Genomic DNA, 19,282 nt, shown 5'->3' on the forward strand with positions numbered 1-19,282 from the left:
CCACCTTCTCCCTAAATTGGGCTATTTTTGGGGGGGGGGGAAGAGTCCAAAAAAGTGAGCAGAGGCAGTTAGGAAGTCTGTTGCGCTCTGGTCTTTCCTTTTTTTGCGCCAGTGGTTGATGGAGAAATAGGATGATGGGGATGATGGGATGGGCAGTAGGCCAGGCAAGGGACCCGGTGGCTGAGAAAGTGTGACCTCAGGCGGTGAAGGGCTCAGGATAGGAAAGAAGCCAAGCATTTCCAAAGCCCTTCCGTGATCAATTCAGGGCAATCCAGGGCTGCATCCAGACCATAGAAATAATCCAGTTTGACCCCGCTTGAACTGCTATGGCTCAAATGTTATGACATTCAGGAATTTGTAGATTCTTGTGGCCCTACTGAAGAAATCCTCCGGCAAGACACTGCTATTATTATTATTATTATTATTATTATTATTATTATTTTCTTAAATCCTGCCATTATTTCCCAATATAGGGACTCACTATATAGGCTCTGGCTCAGTGCTTTATTAAATCATGGGATCTGTAGTTTTGTTGAGCCAGGGCAGTTCAACCTGGATTGTTTCTGTAGTGTAGCTGCAGCCAAGGTGGGATCAAAGCGGCTTATTTCTCCAGTGCGGACTCAGCCTAAATAGGATCCCATAGGAACGAATGGTATTGTGAGCCGCTCTGGATCCCAGTTCTGAGAACAAACACAAATACATTTAAATAATAATAATAATAATCATCATCATCATCATAGCCTGGAGCCAGGGCAGTGAAAGCAGGGGTTCAACCAGACTATTTCTCCAGTGGAGCCTATGGGACCTCACAGCCTGGGACCAGGGCATCTGAAACGGGGCTGAAAGCGCTTTACTGTATCAACTCGTGTATAAGTCTAGTTATTTTAATCCAAAAATTGACCCCAAAAACCTAAGTCGACTTTTCCACAGGTCCATGTGAGTGCCGTACTCTTGGAGTTTGTGAATTGTTTGACACTGTTTCCTTTTGCTTCCTTCTTTACCTCCTTTGTCCCTTTGTGTTTGACCCTCAACTTATCCATGGGTCATTTATCTATCCTCGACTTATACATGAGGTCGACTTATACATGAATCGAAAATATATCTTATGTTTCTAGTGTAGACGCAGCCTGGGAAAGGGACAGAAGCTGTGGGGGTGGGTGTCATGGAGGGCCCCCTTCCCCCTTTGGACCCCCCATTGACCTCATTCTGTGTCTTTTTCCCCCCAGGACCGGGCGGAGGGGCTGAGCGGGGCTGGCAGCGGCGGACGCCTCTCGCAGCTCTCCTCCTTGAACCAAGGCGCCTACTCCTCGGCTCCCCCGCTGTGCCACACTCCAGCCTCGGACTTCCAGCCCCCCTACTTCCCACCTCCGTACCCGCAGCCGCCTCCACCGCCACTACCCTTCGCCACCCAGAGCCAGGAGAGCCCCGGAGCAGGAGGCAGCAGCAGCGGAGGAGCCTATCCACACCTGGGGGACCCTTATGCCGCCATCAACCCGCTCCATCCTCACCACCACCAGCACCACCAGCACCATCACCACCATCATCCCCAGCAAGGAGGCTGGCATGCCCAGAGGGCCAGACAAGAAGAAGCTGCTGCAGCTGCGGCAGCAGCAGCAGCTGCAGGGCTCCTTTCACAAACGCACCGGGCCTTGGCTCTGGACCCACGAGGAGGAGGAGGAGGAGGGTCCTCCAGAGACTTCCAGGGGCCTCGCTTACTCCACCAGGGCCTGGCCGAAGCAGGGGCCCACGCCTTGGCCGAAGGGGCCCTCGGCCTCCACGCCTTGGGTGCCCATGCCCTCCATGAGCTCCAGGTAAGACAGTGGGTCACTCAGCCAAAGGCTCAATGGGGAGGGGGATGGAGGGATGGAGGGATGGAAGGGTCTCCTTTGAAGAAGGCAGCCTTCAGTCCCCCCCCCCCCAGGGATGAGGGGAGAAAGGGGGGAGAGAAAAGCCTGGAAAGAGAGAAGGCAAAAAAGAAGAGAGCCTTGAAAGGAAGAAGAGAGCAATCCTGGAGAGAAAGAAAGAAGAAAGAAAACAGAAGTCCTTGAAAGAAAAAAAAAAGGGGGGGAAATTGGGCCTTAAAAGAAAGAACGAATGAAAGAAAGAAAGAAAGAAAGAAAGAAAGAAAGAAAGGAGTGAGAAACCCTTGAAAGGAAGAAACCCTTGAAAGAAAGAAATAAGAAAGAAACCCTTGAAAGAAAGAGAGAGAGAGAGATCCTGGAGAGAAAGAAAGAAGAAAGTAGAGAGCAATCCACCAAAGAAAGAGAGAAAGAAGAGAGAAATCCTTGGAAGAAAGAAATAAGAGAGAAATCCCTGAAAGAAAGAAAAAAGAAGATAAAGCTTTGTCTATGCCACCTTTCTCTCTTTTCCTTCCTTCCTTCCTTCTCTCCAAAAGGGACCCATGGAGAGAAAAACACTTAACAAACTCTGCTAAAGCAAAACCAAAGCCCCCTGGGACCCTGGAAGGCAGGGATGGCGTTGGAGGGGTCTGCCTTCTTCACATTGGGCTTTTGGGCCGAGAGTGTGTGCAGCCCCATTGTATGCAATCCTGGGATCTGTAGCTTTGCAAAGCACCAACATTCTTTGGCAGAGAAGGCGGAAAGGTCTTGCAAAACTGCAGATCCCAGGATTTTGCTTCTTTCTCACGCCAGTTTTGTGAGGCAAGGGTTGTGATGTGCAACTTCCCTGTCAACTCTGATTTATCTTGAGCCTCTGCAAGACTGCCATTGCCTCCCTCTGAAGCGGAGAGAGGGGGACTTGGCCAGTGGGTTTTCGTGGCCGAATTGGGGAGGATTTGAACTCAACACACAAACTGCGACACCCTTTTGAACCCCAACAACAATCCTGCAGAGTGGTTTTGTGCCTTCAGGTTGACTCCTCTTTGAGGGGACCCTTCTTCCCAGGCAAGACTTACTCAGAGCTTGCCTTTGCCTTCCTCTGAGGCTGAGAAAGTGTGACTGGACCAGCGGCTTTCCCTTCCTGGGACAGGATTCAAATCCTGGTCTTCCAGTGTCCTAACCCTATTATCAATCCTATGAGGAATCTTTGGGAATTGACAAACCAACTTTACAGAGTGCAGACTATGCATTTGAATGGCCAATCTCTTTCTTTCTCTCTCTCTCTCTCTCTCTCTCTTTTTCCCTTCCTTCCTCTTTCTTTCTCTCTCTTCTCTCTCTCTCTCTCTCTCTCTCTCTCTGTTTTCCTTCCTTCCTTCCTCTTTCTTTCTTTCTTTCTTTCTTTCTTTCGTTCTTTCTCCCCCTCTCTTCCTTCACTCCCTCCTTCTATCTCTCTGTCTCTTCCATGCTTCCTTCCTCTTTCTTTCTTTCTTTCTTTCTTTCATTCTTTCTTTCTTTCTCCCTCCCTCCCTCCCTCCCTCCTTCTCTCTCTTCCTTCCTTCCTTCCTTCCTTCCTTCCTTCCTTCCTTTCTTTTTCTCTCTCTCTTTCCCTCCCTCCTTCCCTCTCTCTCCCTTCCTCCCTCCCTTCCTCTTTCTTTTTCTCTCTCTCTCCTTTCCTTCCTTCCTTCCTTCCTCCTTCCTCGTTCTTTCCATCCAGCCAAACTTCTTCACTCCATTCTGGCAGCTGCAAAAACCTTGAAATAAGATTTTCTCTGGCCCTTTTCAGCCTCGTTTACTTTCTTTTGCAACTTATTTGCCTATTTTGCTAATGTCACTAATTGTTTCCTTTACTAATGTTACTAATTTTTACGAATTGGCTATTATTTTATTTTACTTATTTGCCATTGCAAAGACTTTTAATTCAATGGCGAGGAAGGGCTTGCTTTTGCGACAGTCTTTTCCGGTAGCTATTTGTTTGTTTGTTTGTTTGTTTGTTTATCATTCTCCTGATCAGATTTTTTTAAATTAAAATGTTTAGAGATAAAACTGTGATACCTCCCCCCCCCCCCCAAAAAAAAAAAAACCAACCCTGCAGAAGAACAGGATTAAAAACGGAGGGAACTAGAGATGGTTTTGGCTGCGAAGGAGAGGCGAGAGAAGAGGGTCCCGAGGCAGAAAGAAAGACCCTGGAAGAAAGCCAGGGAAAGAAAGGGCTTCCTGGGATTAAAAGAAGCCGAATGTAAAGTCACCTTCGGAACTAAAGAGTTTCATTTGGAATAAGTCTTCCTGAACCCATCGCCTTCTGGAAAACTGGACGGCAGTCTTCCTTCCTTCCTTTTTCTTCATCTCTCTCTTTCCCTTCCTTCCTCTTCCTTCTCTCTCTTTCTCTCCATCCCTCCCTCCCTTCCTTACCTCTTCTTTCTTTCTTTCTCTCTCTCTCTACTTCTCTCTCTCTTTCTCTTCCTTCCCTCTTCTTTCTTTCTTTCTTTCTTTCTTTCTTTCTTTCTTTCTTTCTTCTCTCTCTTTCCTTCCTTCCTTCCTTCTTTCCTTCCTCTTTCTTTCTTTCTTTCTTCCCTCCCTCCCTCCCTCCCTTTCGCCTTCCCATTCCCTTTCTTTTTCCCTTCTCTTTTCCCAATTCCTTTCCATCTTCTCGAAGCCAGGACTTTCTCTCTTCCTCTCCCTTTGCCTTTCCAAAACGTGTATCTTCTTTTCAGACTCCATCCCTTTTCCTTCTGACTGTCCCAATCCTCCCTTTGGTCTAAAAACTGGGGTCCAGGGCAGCGACTCCCTCTGAATAAAAGGTTTGGAATCGGATTCACTCTCCAGAGCTCCATCCGCACTGCGGAATGTACCGCTTTAGCTGCCAATGGCTCAGTCTCACAGAATCCTTGGACCTCTGGTTTTGTCAGAGGTTTAAGTCTTCCCTGTCAGAAACTACAAACCCCAGATTTCCATAGCATTGAGCCATGGGCTGTTAAAGCGGTCTCAAACTGGATTATTCCTGCAGTGCAGATGCAGCCCCAGACTGCTGAGGACAGATGTTTAGAAAGGGAATAACCCTTGCATTTCCCTTCTTCTTCATCAGGGCTCCAAAGTATGAACAACTTTTTTGGCAATAGAAAAGCCTGCAAAATTGGTTTGGTGTTCTAAATAATGATGATGATGATGATGATGATGATGATGATGATGATGCTCCCTTGTGTCTAGTTTCCCCCCCACAATTTGCTTTGACAGTTTCTGTATTATCATTTGCTGATTGAAATGGCCCTGCAAAGAATGATTGTGCAAAAAGTATATTTGGGGGGTGGGTTTTGCACAGATTTTTGTGAGTGTGTCATATCAGCCAATTCAAGGGTTTTGAAAAGTCTCACTAGAAGCCTTTGAGTTTAAAGACTTCTAGTAGCAGACTTTCCAAAACCTTTGAATTTTCTGATGCGACACACACAAAAATCTGTGCAAAACCCCACAAAAAAGATAGAAATCGGAACATCAGTCTCAACACAATCAGTCAGAAATGAATTGATAAATAATAATAATAATAATAATAATAATAATAAATTTGTTAATGAACTCTATGTTTTAGACGTTCAGAACTAAAACAGCAGCAACATGAAAAACAGTTACAATATTGAAATTAAAAAATTTCAGGATGGGTCCGGGAACGATTAAATGGCTCCTTTTTAAAGATGTGAAATTTTAAATACAGTGCCAATTATTATGTTTTCTCCCCCGTTTCCTTATTAATAAATAAGGCTGCCAAGTATAAACCTATTTAGCTGGGAAATATTGAAACCCCATTAAATATAATAGGGTTTATTTAGGAGGCGATGTTAACACTTTCCTACACAATTTGACTTCAAATGGGACCTATTTTCCAGTTCCCAGCCATAAAAAAAAAGGCTCAGATACAAAATGTTTTGTCCTTTTTTTTTTTTTAATTAATTAAAAGAGGAATAAATTTGGGCAGATTGGGTCCCTTTTTTCTCCTTTCAATAGAGAATCTGCAATTGCACCTTTATTGTTTAAAAAATTGCAAACCTAGACCCCCCCCAAATTGCAAACCTAGAACCTCAAAAATTGCAAACCTAGAATCTCAAAAATTGCAAACCTAGAACCTCAAAAATTGCAAACCTAGAATCTCAAAAATTGCAAACCTAGAACCCCCAAAATTGCAAACCTAGAATCTCAAAAATTGCAAACCTAGAACCCCCAAAATTGCAAACCTAGAATCTCAAAAATTGCAAACCTGATTATAGAGGACATTATCAATAATGCCATCACATATTGATCAGTAAATATAATATCGTAGCGTCATGAAATTTGTACCAGTAACAGTGCAATGACAGAACAGAAATGTTGTATTTACTTATATATAGACAATACATTAGCTCAAGGTAGTTGAATTTCCCAAATCCATGCAATATAAAGGGATAGATTGTCCCCCCCCCCCCAAATTAATTTTTCCTTCAATCCTCAAATTTCTAGCATTGCAAAAAAAATTGCTTTGCAATGGAGCATTTAAAGAAAACACAGTTTAGGGATCCAAAGGAAAAGGAGACAGGCAGAGTCATTATTATTATTATTATCATCATCATCATCATCATCATAATTTTAAGTAAGAATTGTTTTCAGTTTTCAATTTCTCCCTCTCTGCAAGGCTAAAAATCAGAATCCTGAATTTAATTTAATTTAATTTAATTTAATTTAATTTAATGCCTTCATTTTGATACATAGCTAAACACAGCTAAACTCTATCAATGCAAAAGTCTGTAGCCTTTATTTCTGAGTATATCATGCACAGGATTGGCATCTTAGTGGTGACATTATTATTATTATTATTATTATTATTATTATTATTATTATTATTAGAGGCTTTCAAAAAAAATGTTATTGTTGCATTGTTATTTTGGATTTTGTTTCCAAAAAGCCTAAGAAATTAAACAGAAAGCTAGACCTGCTTTCAGAGTTGGAGGAGGCTCTCCAAAATGGCATGATCTTTTTCCTGTATTTCTAAAAATTGAATTTTCCTATTATTATTACTATTATTATTATTGAATTTTTTTAAAAAATGTTATTGTCTTGTGCTGTTCTTTGGTTTGGTTTCCAAAAAGCCTAAGAAATTAAAGTGAAAGTTAGACCTGCTTTCAGAGTTGGATGAGGCTCTCCAAAATGGCATGCTCTCCCTTGCATTTCTAAAAACTGAATTTTCTTTCCCCTTCATTTATTATTATTATTATTATTAATTATTTATTATTATTATTATTATTATTATTATTATTATTATTATTATGTCCTGACACTTCAGCCTTTCTTCTCTCCCTCTTCCTTTCTTGTTTGAACATTGGTTGCTTAACCCATTCCCTTTTGGCTGTCTAAACTGCATTTCCCTAAATGCTCAGTTGCAATGTGAATGCTAGAAATAGGAGGACTTCTACTCTCAAGGAATCCCATTGCAGGGTTGAAGCCTTACAGACAGGCTAAAGAACTAACCATCTGCAATTACTCCACTTTAAAACAAAAAGGTTGCATTTTTAGTGTTGAATCTTTGAAATGCAAGACAACCAGAAGTTAGGAAAAGATGTGAGGGAGATAGGATTGTGGGTTGGGTTTTTTGGGATACTGTTGTTGTGGTTGTGTGCTGTCAAGTCTTTTTTCGACTGATGGTGAACCTATCCTTGCATATATATATATATATATATATATATATATATATAATTGCCATCCTCTGAGGCTGAGAGAGTGCAACTTGGCCAAGGTTTTTGTGCCTGAGCCAAGATTTGAACCTTGGTCTCCAAAGTTATAGTCCCAATGTTCAAACCACTGCACCACACTGCTTTTAATCTTAGTTTTATTGTAATCTGCTTTGATTCCTTTGGGAAAAGGCGGAATATAAATATATCATCATCATCATCATCATCATCATCATCATCATCATCATCATCATCATCTCCCATGGTTCAAGGCTGTAGAAGTCTGGGAGTGTTCATTTTGGGAGACACTTAGCCTTCTCTGTAAAGGAGCTCTGGTGCCATCACAAAATGCACATTTCAAGATCCCATAGGATTGAGCAGTTAAAGTGGTGTCAACTCGGATTATTTCTGCAGTGCAGACCCAGATGGAGGATTCATTGATTTTCATGGGACAGGAGTTTAGGACTGCACTGTTTGCTTAGAGTGTTTACTCACAAGTAAACCCCACTTTCTTGCAATGGGGCTTACACCTATTAAACCCAAGCCTAAATCTCTTCCAAAAGGGATTCAATAGATGCTTTAAAAAGGCTTGCTTTGAGCTGTATTGGGCCTTTCAAAAAGGAGTATTTGAGGGGTTCTCCTGTGGTTTCTTTTCTCTCTCTTGGAAACAACCATCTCCTCTCCAAAATAAAAAAGGGGGGGCCTTGGTTTGGTTCATTTTCTTTTCCCCCCATTTCGTTTTAAAAAAGAAAATATAGGACCCACTGCTAAAGTACTCCCTTCTTTCCCTATAAAAACCATCCTCTCTTTTCAAGCAAATAAAATAACATATTTAAAATGAAAGAAACTTTTGGAAAGGGACCCATTTGGAAACTTTTTGGAGAACTCTAGGTTTGGTGCCTTTTTTTCTTTCTGCAAAGGGAAGGAAACCTCTGAATTTCACCTGGAACCAAATGCAACCAGGCTGCATCCACACTGTAGAAATAATCCAGTTTCAAACAGTGAAGGATCTCTCTGCATTGCTTTATAAAACTCTGTATCTTTTTTTTGCATGTGATGTTTTCTGTGCATATTTGTGTCGAAGCCCTTCTCCTTTGTGAAAACCTGCCCAGCTCTCTTGTCTGATCCTCTCTGATCTCGGATGCTAAGCAGGATCAGCCTTGGATAGCCCTTGGATGGGAGACCGCCAGGGCTAGATTTCAGAGGAAGGAACTGGCAGAACCACTTCTGCTTATTCCTTGCCTAAGAAGACCCTCTGGATTTCATAGGTCCCTCTTGCTTGAAGTCTCATAGACGATGAATTGCAGTCTCCTATCTAAACACGGGGTTCAAGTCTTACTATAGAAACCCATTGGATAACCTTGGGCAATGTCACACTCTCTCAGCCTCAGAGGATGGCAATGGCAAACCCTCTCTGAACACATCTTGCCAAGAAAACCCCATGATAAGTTCTCCATAAAGGGTCCCCATTTGTCAGAAAGGACTTGGAAAGGCATAAAACAACAATATATTAATGAATTAATTAATTAATTAATTTCATTTATACCCCGCCTTCCTCCCCAAAGGGACTCAAGGCGGCTTACAGATAAAAACCATTAAAATTATTGTTATAAAATATAAGAACCATATATAAAACCACATTAAAAACTCATACAATATAAAATATAATGTAAAATATAATATAGAATATGTATAAAAATTTGTGTAAAATGTATATGTAAAATTTAATATATATATATATATATATATAAAATTTATGTTATCAAATATAACGATTAAAACGACCCTATAGAAAACTGCATTAAAAAGTCATAAAATGTAAAATGTAATATAAAATATATAAAAATATTTATGTAAAATGTATATGTAAAATTTAATATATATATATATATATATACAGTATATATATACACATGATTAAAATAAAATTTATATTATCAAATATAATTATTAAAACGACCCTATAGAAAACTGCATTAAAAAGTCATAAAATGTAAAATGTAAAATATAATATAAAATATATAAAAATATTTATGTAAAATGTATATGTAAAATTTTATATATATATATATATATATATATATATACACATGATTAAAATAAAATTTATATTATCAAATATAACGATTAAAACAACCGTATAGAAAACCACATTAAAAAGTCATAAAATGTAAAATGCAAAATATAATATAAAATATATAAAATATTTAAATAAAATGTATATATAAAATATTTATATATATATATATATATATATATATATATATATATATATAAATATCTCAATTTAAACAGATTAAAAGAACCATAAATATAAAAGCGTAAACCTCTCCAAGGGTAGTAATGGGTTGATGATGATTCTACAATGATGATAGCAGTAATAACAGCGGAGCATTGAAAGCACTCGAAAAGTGGGATCAATTCAGTAAATCCTGCTCCAATTATCCTATCTGTAGAGCATGCTTGCAAGTAGGGGAACAACAGCCCTGCATTGTAGGCCAAGTTGATTTATTTTTCCTATCTTTTACAAAATCCCTTTTAGGCAGTGGATGAAACTGGCATGAGCCTCTTGGACCAGTCTGTCATCAAGAAAGGTAAGAGAGACCTTTTCACTTGGTAACTTGATTGTGTGTAGTTTGGAGCCTGGAGATGAGAATGTACACCTGAGTGTACATGAATGTACACCTGAGTGCACATGCTTTGTGGTTGCTTATGTGCACCTTTGGGTTTTGAATCAGTCTTGGAAGGTCAGTATGCCAAGAGATCTTGTGAGACTTAGAGGAAGAAAGAAGTTGCAAGCGCATGCTTGCAAGTCAGCTTCCTCAGATGCATGGAGTTGAAGTTTCTGAATGCAAGGAAACCTTTGGTTTTTACTAATATATTTTTCCTCCACTCCTGGTTTCTTGAATTATTATTTTGGCTATTATTTAATTTTTGTGGGTCTTTATAGGTACCATGTAAGTTTTGCAACCCACCTTGATCCATAAGGAGAGGTGGGATATAAATAAACTATTATTATTATTATTATTATTATTATTATTATTGTCTCTCCCCCTTTTTTGACCAATGGATACTGGCACAAATAATTCCTTGCTGGTCAAATTCACCCTTGCAACCAAATGCACCCAGGCTGCATCCCCACTGCAGAGATAATCCAGTTTGACACCACTTTGTCAATGCTAGGACTCCCTGAAAGAAAAGGCCAAACGCTCACAAAACTACAAATCCCAGGATTCCATAGCAGTGAGCCATGGCAGTTCAAACTGCATTGTTTCTGAAGTGCAGGTGCAGATGCAACCCTAGTCATGTCTCACAGGCTGCATCTACACTGCAGAGACAATCCAGTTTGGCACCACTTGAACCGCCATGGCTCAGTGCTATGGAATTCTGGGAACTGTAGTTCATTGTGGCACTAGGGTTCTCTGACAGAGAAGGCTAAACGTCTCACCAAACTACAGTTCCAAGAATCCCGTAGCAATGAATCATAGCTAAGTGGCATCAGTCTGGATTATTCCTGCAGTGCGCATGCATCCTTATAGAGAGAACAGAAGCCAGATGAGAACCTTTAGGAAGAGGACTAAAAATGCATCTTGCAACAAATGTCCTCTTGGACTTAAAATGTATCTTGCACTGAATGCCCTCTTGAACATAAAATGCATCTTGCGCTGAATGCCCTCTTGAACATAAAATTCATCTTGCACTGAATGCCCTCTTGAACATAAAATGTATCTTGCACTGAATATCCTCCTGTACATAAAATGCATCTTGCACCGAATGCCCTCTTGAACATAGAATGCAACTTGCACAGAACATCTTCTGTGATGTTTTCCTATGGTGCCAGACCCACCCACCTAGAGATCTGTGTGCGCCAGTTTAGGCTTTCCACAATGGTGATGCCAGCTATGAGATTTGGGGGTGCTCCAAAGAGGAAGATCAGACTCAGAGCCTGGGAGGTATTGATGCACTCCTTCTCAGCTGCTGTGCAGAAGATAAGGACTCTCTGTGGTAATAATGCTGAGGTTGTTTTTGTGTCTGCTTTTAAAAAGAAGGCTTGGGCCTGTGCATTTGTGCCCTCTGGGTGTCTTTTGGCTTGGCACTGTTGTTTCCCTTTTAATGTACCCACCACCATCAGATATAAAATGTGTAGTAGTAGTAGTAGCCAGGAAAGCTTTCTCTTTCCAGCAAGCATCTGGCCTGGCTTTCCTAGCATCTTCTTGTAGGGTCACTTGGGATGCAAGCGAAGATGCTAGTAAGGTATATTGAAAATATATTAGGTTATGTATAGACTTTAGTAAAATAAGGGCATTTAAAAGTTGGTGTGAATGCGTTTTGGTATTGTATTATTGTAAATAAGGGGATCATACATGAGCGAAAGGGTGATAAAGATCAGGAATGTGAAGTCGAAGGCTTTCATGGCCGGCATCCATAGTTTTTTTGTGGGTTTTTTGGGCAATGGGGCCATGTTCAAGAAGAGTTTATTCTGGCTGGCGAAACGTCAGGAACAACCTCTTCTAGAACATGGCCACATCGCCCGAAAGACCCTTGAAAAACCATTTGTAAGGAGGTTTAGACAAACAGGAATACATTTGCAAGTAAGGTGTAAGATAAGACTGATTTTGATTGAGAATAATGTTGAGTATAACCAATAGAGTCTATGTTTTGTCAGTGTTATGTTTATTGTGTGTATGCTTGTTATATTTGTATTACTGTATTGTCCTTTTAATACAACATATATACATACACACACACACACACACATATGTATATAAGAGGGAGATGCTAGTAGGTTATGCATCCAACCGTCCTTCCTTTTGACTAATGCAAAGGGTTGATTCTGTTGCAAACTTTCAAACTAGTAGATTTTGGAGATATAGAAATGCATAGGACCAACTAGCAGGAATGTTTCTGTGTGCAGATGCTTATTTTGTACAGCCTCTTCTATGTGTCTCTTCTATGTGTCTTCAAGTCATTTCCAACTTATGGCGGTGAAGCTAACATGGGGTTTTCTTGGCAAGGTTGTTCAGAGGTGGTTTGGCATTGCCATGCTCTGAGGCTGAGAGAGTGTGACTTGCCTAAGGTCAGCTAGACGGTTTCCAAGCAGGAATCGAACCCTGGTTTCCACAGTCATCATAATCCAACACTCAAACCATACTAGCATGTACCCTATATACTTGACTATAGGTCGAGGGCAAGTTTGGGGGCCAAAATTAGGGAATGCACCCAGAGGCCCATCTCTCCATGGATTATGTATTATTGGGAGGGAAGGATAATTGGGTTTTATTTGTATTATTGGTTTTGTTGTATTACCATGTTTTAATGTGACTGTAAGCTGCCTGGATCCTATGGGAAGGAGCGGGGTAAAAATAATGTTTATTCTTATTCTTATTCTTATTACGGATTTCGATATGATCCATGGATAAGTCGAAGGTAAAACTTAGGGGCATGTAATGAAGGATATAGAGGACAAAGTAAAGGAAAACAATGCCAAAGAGCTTACAAGATTCCAGCAGGCCTTTCACCATATATATATATGTGTGTGTGTGTATGAGTTAAAATACAGTACTTACATTGACCTGTGGATAAGCCAACTCAGGTTTTTGGGGTTTATTTTTTAACCTAAATTCCTAGACTTATACATGAGTATATACAGTATCTTTACTCGCTGTGCCAGTGCGCTACCTGTTTCCCCGGAGTGGATTTTCCCAGCCTATGCTCCAGCGATTACTTTCCAACAAGGGAGAAGGTGCGGAGCATCACACAAAACACGCCGCCGTTGTGTCATGCAGCCAGGAATGTTTAATATTCCTGCAAAAGGCCTTTAATGAGCCATAGCAACATGGCGATACATGTTGCTTCAAGAGTGCTCAACCACCTGGAAGAAAACTGTGGTTTTGTTTCTGGAAGGCAATGATGGATGGATGGAAGGAGGAGGCAAGAAGGTAAATATAATCTCTAAATCTCATGCCGGCAGACCTGCAACGAAGCGACTGCTCTCTCTGGCCAGCCGTTCTGTAACAGACCCTGAAAAAAGAGAGAGCCAGACAAACCGAAAACCTACCCATTAAAGTAAAAGAACCACCGTCAGTAGCAGAATGGATCTGAAGTTCTGACAAAATCCCCCTTTTAAACTTTTTAAAAGCATAAGAAATTATTTTATTTATTTATTTACTGTATATACTCATGTATAAGTTTAGGAATTTAGGTTAAAAATGGACCCCAAAAAGCTGAGTAGACTTATCCATAGGTCAATGTAAGTACTGCATTATAAGTCATATATATATATATATATGTATGTATGTATGTATGAGTTTAATTTGACCTGGGAGCACTGACCTCCTTCTACTCTCTCACCCATCCAACCTTTAGTATGAGTACAAATAGTTACATCTGCTGTGATTTTGTAAGTTACTTGGCATTATTCTCCTTTGCTTGGCCCTTTACGTCTTTCATTACATGCCCCTAAGTTTTACCCTAGACTTATCTATGGATCATATCAAAATCCATAAATCCAAAACCTGACTTATAGTTGAGTATATATGGTATTTCATTTTTTACGCCACGTTTCTCCCAGAAAGGAACCTAAGGCGGCTCACAAGGCAATAATAATAATAATAATAATAATAATAATAATAATAATAATAATATTCCATAACACTGAGCCATGACAAAGTGGAGTCAAACCCCATTAGTGTAGATGCAGCCTTGTCTTCTTCCAAACCTGCCTGGTCCTAAGTGGTTGACTTTCCATAGACTTTGGATGCATCTGCACTGCAGAGATGTTACAGTTTGGCGCTGCTTTGATTGCCACGGCTGCATGCTATGGGATTCTGGGATTTGTAGTTTGTTGTGGCACCAGAACTCTCCGACAGAAGGCTAAATATCTCACATAACTAAAATTCCCTGAAGTCCATAGCATGGAGCCATGGAAAGTGTTGTCCACCTGGATTATTTCTGCAATGTGGATGCAGCTGGATTGAGTCTCTCTTCCAGCCCTTTCTCCTTAGATGCTTAAACATTTCTTTCTAATAACAATAATGATAGTGATAAAAATTTATTTATATCCCGCTTCTCCCTACAGATCGAGGGTGGTTATGGTAACACAATTAATACAATGAAATGCATAATAGAAACAAACCCACAATACATAATCCCCTATCCTTCTAGCATAATGTGCAATGGACATTTTGAGCTAGAAATTTGGGGAGTGCAAGAAAGCTTCCTTGGGGGGAAGCATTGGGGAGGTATGGGCCATCATCCCCCCATTTTGAGACCCTCCAAAAGTGTCCCTCGAAACTAAATACCAGCTTTTTCCCCACCGATCAAAGAAGCAATTACCTTGACAGATCCAGGTGTTGCTAAGCTCTCCTAGCCCAAGGGGAAGGGGCTTTAAAAATAATCAGAGATGACATGTAACAGTCTGCCTTTTCGAGGTCTGGAGCCTCTCCAGGGGACAGCAAAATCTCAGCCGCTTCACACTTCCAGGTGGAATTGCACAAAGGACTCGTCCCTTGTAAAGAATACAGTGCACAACATGTGTATCTCCAACAACGCGGTGCATCGCAACACGCTTGTGTGTCTGCAGGTGCCTTCATGTCGCCTGCCATAGAGTTTTCTTAGGCCAGGGAGGCTGAGAGCTGGTTTTGCCAGAGCGAACTCACATTGTAGTGACAATTTTGTGCGCGGGTAGGGAAGGCCGAAACAAAAATGGTAGAAAACTTTGGGCATTGATATATATATATATAGGTATCAGTGGGGATTAAAGACCTTCCTAGGTAATGAGAAACCTAGGCCCCCAACGAGAGCATTTTAATTGGAACATATGTTCTGGAGTTTCTAAAAGAAAAGCAAACAGGTTTCAAATACAATATTTGCTGTGTGCAAAATGGCAGTGTAAACAAAAGCGCGGCGACTGGAAGCACAATGCGGTCTTCCTCTTCCTGCAATGATTTCAACTAATAATAATAAACTAGCATGGCATGATTTCTCTGCAAACCTCTGGCGAACCCCTGAAATTCCTTCAGACAGGTTAATTTGAAAAGCCAAAGTCACTAAATTCACTTTTCACTAAGGAAGTGTTGAACCCCCTGTTTAGTTTTGGCACCTGGGTCAAGCTGAGAAACTGAGTACCCCTTGCAGCATACAAAGTGTGCATGCGCAATGTTTTAGTAACTCTGCGAAGCTTTCTTGTGGCTAGGATTCTGCCACAACCTTTTCTTTGGATGCTTAAAACCGTATTCCTGAATGCTGCACTGCGATGTTCAAAATCTGGAGACGAAAGGAAAATTTCACTGGGGAGGCAGACCTCTTATTTTGTGGGGATTGCTGTTGTAACTGTGTACCTTCAAGTAGTTTCTGACTCATGGCAACCCAAAGGCGATGCTATCATGGGGTTTCCTTGGCAAGATTTGTTCAGGAAGAGAGGAAAGGAGCTGAATCTAGCCCTTCCCAGTCGGCTTTGGCAAAAGCAAACTGCTGCAGCCTCTCCTAGCTTATTTATTCTTCCTCATTGATCACTTTTACCATCTTGACCATACTCTGTTGTTGCTTGGGTACATGCGTCCCAGCTTTTGTGTGTGAAATGTTGGAGGGTATGTCTGGGTTGTGTTGCGTCAAGGGTGTTTTGCTTGCCTTTGCAATACGATACGCCGAAGCAGAATCTAAGCTTAGCGCCCCTCCCTCCTTCCTAATGCTCCCAACCAATATTTGTCTATTTACACCATGTTTTAAAAATAGCTTGCACGTGGGCAGTAAAAATTAGTCATCCAGGAGGCCTGCCAGATTATGAAACTGGAAACAACAGTGCGCGCGCACACACACATATATGCACACCAAGGCAAAGGAGAAATGTCAGCGCTACCATATCTATTTTGAGATTGTTGGAAGCCTTGTAGAAGATGCCGTCTGTTTTTCTAGCATGCCATACAGCAGACTTGTCTGGAAGGTGCAACGTAATCCTTTGTATCCTTGGATTCTGCATCGACGGATTCCACCATCCATGGCTTTGAAATAATGGGCCCCTGGGGACCAAAAGAACAATACTGGCAGCCATAACCTGTACCTTTGGTATCCCTGATAAAGTTGATGTGAATGCAAAAAATGGAGACACCATCTAAGAATATGCAACTCCATGGCTGGAATCTTGTTAGTAAGTCCCAACTGGAGGAAAGCCATTGAATCAAGTCAAGTCAAGACGTAGGTCAATGCCGTCGATTCAATGCCTCTGCTTTGTTTAGAGAGGAAACTGGAGACAGGTCTCAAGACATTCCCGGCTGAGAAATTTCTGAACTTCAGTTCTAAATATGTATCTAGAAGCCACAAAGAATGTGCTCATATAATTTGGATTTTATGCAATACGATATCATATATATGTGTGCCGTCCTTGTATGATTTTATATAGCCTCGGAAGAAGTACACATAGGCCACAATGCATCAGGCGCGTTGACTAATAAAATAACCGTCTTGCAACCATTTTGAGACCTATCTCCAGTTTGTTCTGTGTTTCCACTGGATGCTGCACTTCTTTTCTACTCTGTTCAGGACTATCAAGAGGATGTAGGACCCCGGAAAATGGCCGCTGCTAAAGCAACCATAAATAACCTGGCAATTCAGGATCATCACAGTCCCTAATGTTTCTGGGCCCAAATGATCCCCGGTAATATTATCAAACGTTGTGCATTTAAGTACCACTCACAGTTGCTCATAGCTTGTAATTCATGGGATGGTGTAGTAGTGGTTTGAGCGCTGGACTTGGACACTGGGAGACCAGGGTTCGAATGTCGGCTCGGCCATGAAACCCACTGGTTGGTCTTGGCCAAGTCTCACTCTCTCAGCCTTAGAGGATGGCAATGGCAAACCCCCTCTGAAAAAACTTGCCAAAAACAAAACAACGCTATGAAAAGTTCACCTTAGGATCGCCATAGGTCAGAAACGGTTTGGAGGGACGTAGCAACAATTCCTGCCTGGAGATGGTAACTGAAAAGCAGATAATTGGGATCAGGTCCTGAGATCTGGCAACTGTACCCATGATCTGAACGATGTCCACTGCAAAAAAGTGTGTAACATTATACGCAAGGGAACTAACACAAGTACAGAACACCATCAAGGGCACCCAATATGGTTTATTCTCAAGTTTAGGATTGCTACCTTCCTCTTGAATAAATTTCTATACTATACATACTATTTTGCAATAGGATGTTTAGCCCTGGATGGCCCTTGCGGTCTCTTCCAACTCTATGATTCTATGCTGGATTTTAGTAGTATTGGGTAAGCAGAGAAGCAAAAGCGAGGGCCGGAAATGAGAACGAAAACATGGATGGCAGGTGTGCGCGCATGTGTACCTGTGTAGGCATTTTCATTATCAAGAAAGATTTATACCATTCCATATTCATAGCCTGGGGAAAATAAAGCAGGCAGGTGAGGCAAGATAAAGATTTACAAAGTCAGAAGTAGAGCTGAGATCTGAAGTCCCTGCATTCCCCTCCACCCATAAAAACAAACAACTCTCCATTGAAATACAGGCAGCGTGTTTAAATCAGGATGATTTTTTAAAAAGTAAGTACATATATTAAAAAGGGGTGTAATTAAGTTATGGCATTCCTTGCCACAAAGTATTGGAGATGGCCATTGGCATAGCGCACACTTTCCAAGCCAAAAAGTCAGAGCTGAACCACACATTTCTGAGGGTCACCAAAAAGTGGTGGCAGCTTTTGAGTGCCTTCCAAGTGCAGAAATATTTGTCCTCAACCAGTTGGTGGCTAGAAAATAACTCTGTTCCTATTTCTACATATGTATATACAATGGTGGCCGATGGTTCCCAGGTTGTGGAGCAGATGATCTGTGTTTCCGTCTGATCTTTACAGACATTATCCAAGGTGCTAAGCATACTTTGGCAACAGTTTCTGGCATTTTGGATGAGAGTTACAGTCGGCCCTTCTTATACATGGATTTTTTATACACGGATTTAAGCATACACGGTTTGAAAATGTTCCAAAAAAGTATAAATTTACCTTGATGTTCCATTTTTTATTAGGGACACCATTTTGGTATGCCATTATACTTAATGGGACTTGAGCATACACGGATTTTGTTATACACGGGGGATCTTGGAACCAAACCCCAGCGTATAACAAGGATCCACTGTAATTCTAAAATCCAGGGCGATTTAACTGCTCAATGACAATTTAAACTACCTGTTGCCATTGATGGTAGAGGACTGAGGGGCTGGTCTTGGACAAAGCAAATGCTGTTATTAGTGCTGTGTAAATTGGAGTCAAGTCAGCTCCAACTTAGGGCAAAGCTATCCAAGTTTTTCTTGGTGAGATTTATGGCGAGTAGGTTGTGAGAACATGCCTTGTCCAAGGTTTTGGGAGTTCTAGTCTGATTCCACCCCGCAAAAACAACTTAGGGTTTATCCTAAATCTGGAATTCAAAGATATAGCCGTGTTAGTCTGTAGAATCAGTATGTAGAGATGTGAAGTCGAAGGCTTTCATGGCCGGCATCCATAGTTTTGGGTGGATTTTTCGGTCGAAGTGGCCATGATCTAGAAGAGTTTATTCCTGATGTTTCGCCAGCATCTATAGCTGGTATCTTCAGAAAATGCATCCTCTGAAGATGCCAGCCATAGATGCTGGCAAAACGTCAGGAATGAACTCTTCTAGATCATGGCCATATGGCCCGAAAACCCCACAAAAGAACTTGGTCCTGACTTTGTAAGACCTGAGCAGGGCTGTTCGTGTCTAGTGCTCATGGAGGTCTCT

The 19,282-nt window shown here is 41.1% G+C and overlaps 1 protein-coding gene across 2 annotated transcripts in view; it reads left to right on the top strand.

Annotated features, from left to right (window-relative positions):
- The window catches only part of LOC149305025 (transcription factor AP-2-epsilon-like), a 58,639-nt gene that overhangs the window by 7,334 nt on the left and 32,023 nt on the right, over positions 1-19,282 (top strand). For both annotated transcript variants that reach the window (XM_089478401.1, XM_089478402.1), the window contains exons 2-3: positions 1,227-1,811; positions 10,068-10,119. In XM_089478401.1, coding sequence (XP_089334527.1) covers positions 1,227-1,811; positions 10,068-10,119 — 637 coding nt within the window. The remainder of the gene's footprint in view (positions 1-1,226; positions 1,812-10,067; positions 10,120-19,282) is intronic.

Source organism: Sceloporus occidentalis, unplaced genomic scaffold, assembly GCF_023333645.1.
Source record: "Sceloporus occidentalis isolate IW3139 unplaced genomic scaffold, rSceOcc1.0.p SCAF_13, whole genome shotgun sequence".
In the NCBI taxonomy this organism is placed as follows: Eukaryota; Metazoa; Chordata; class Lepidosauria; order Squamata; family Phrynosomatidae; genus Sceloporus; species Sceloporus occidentalis.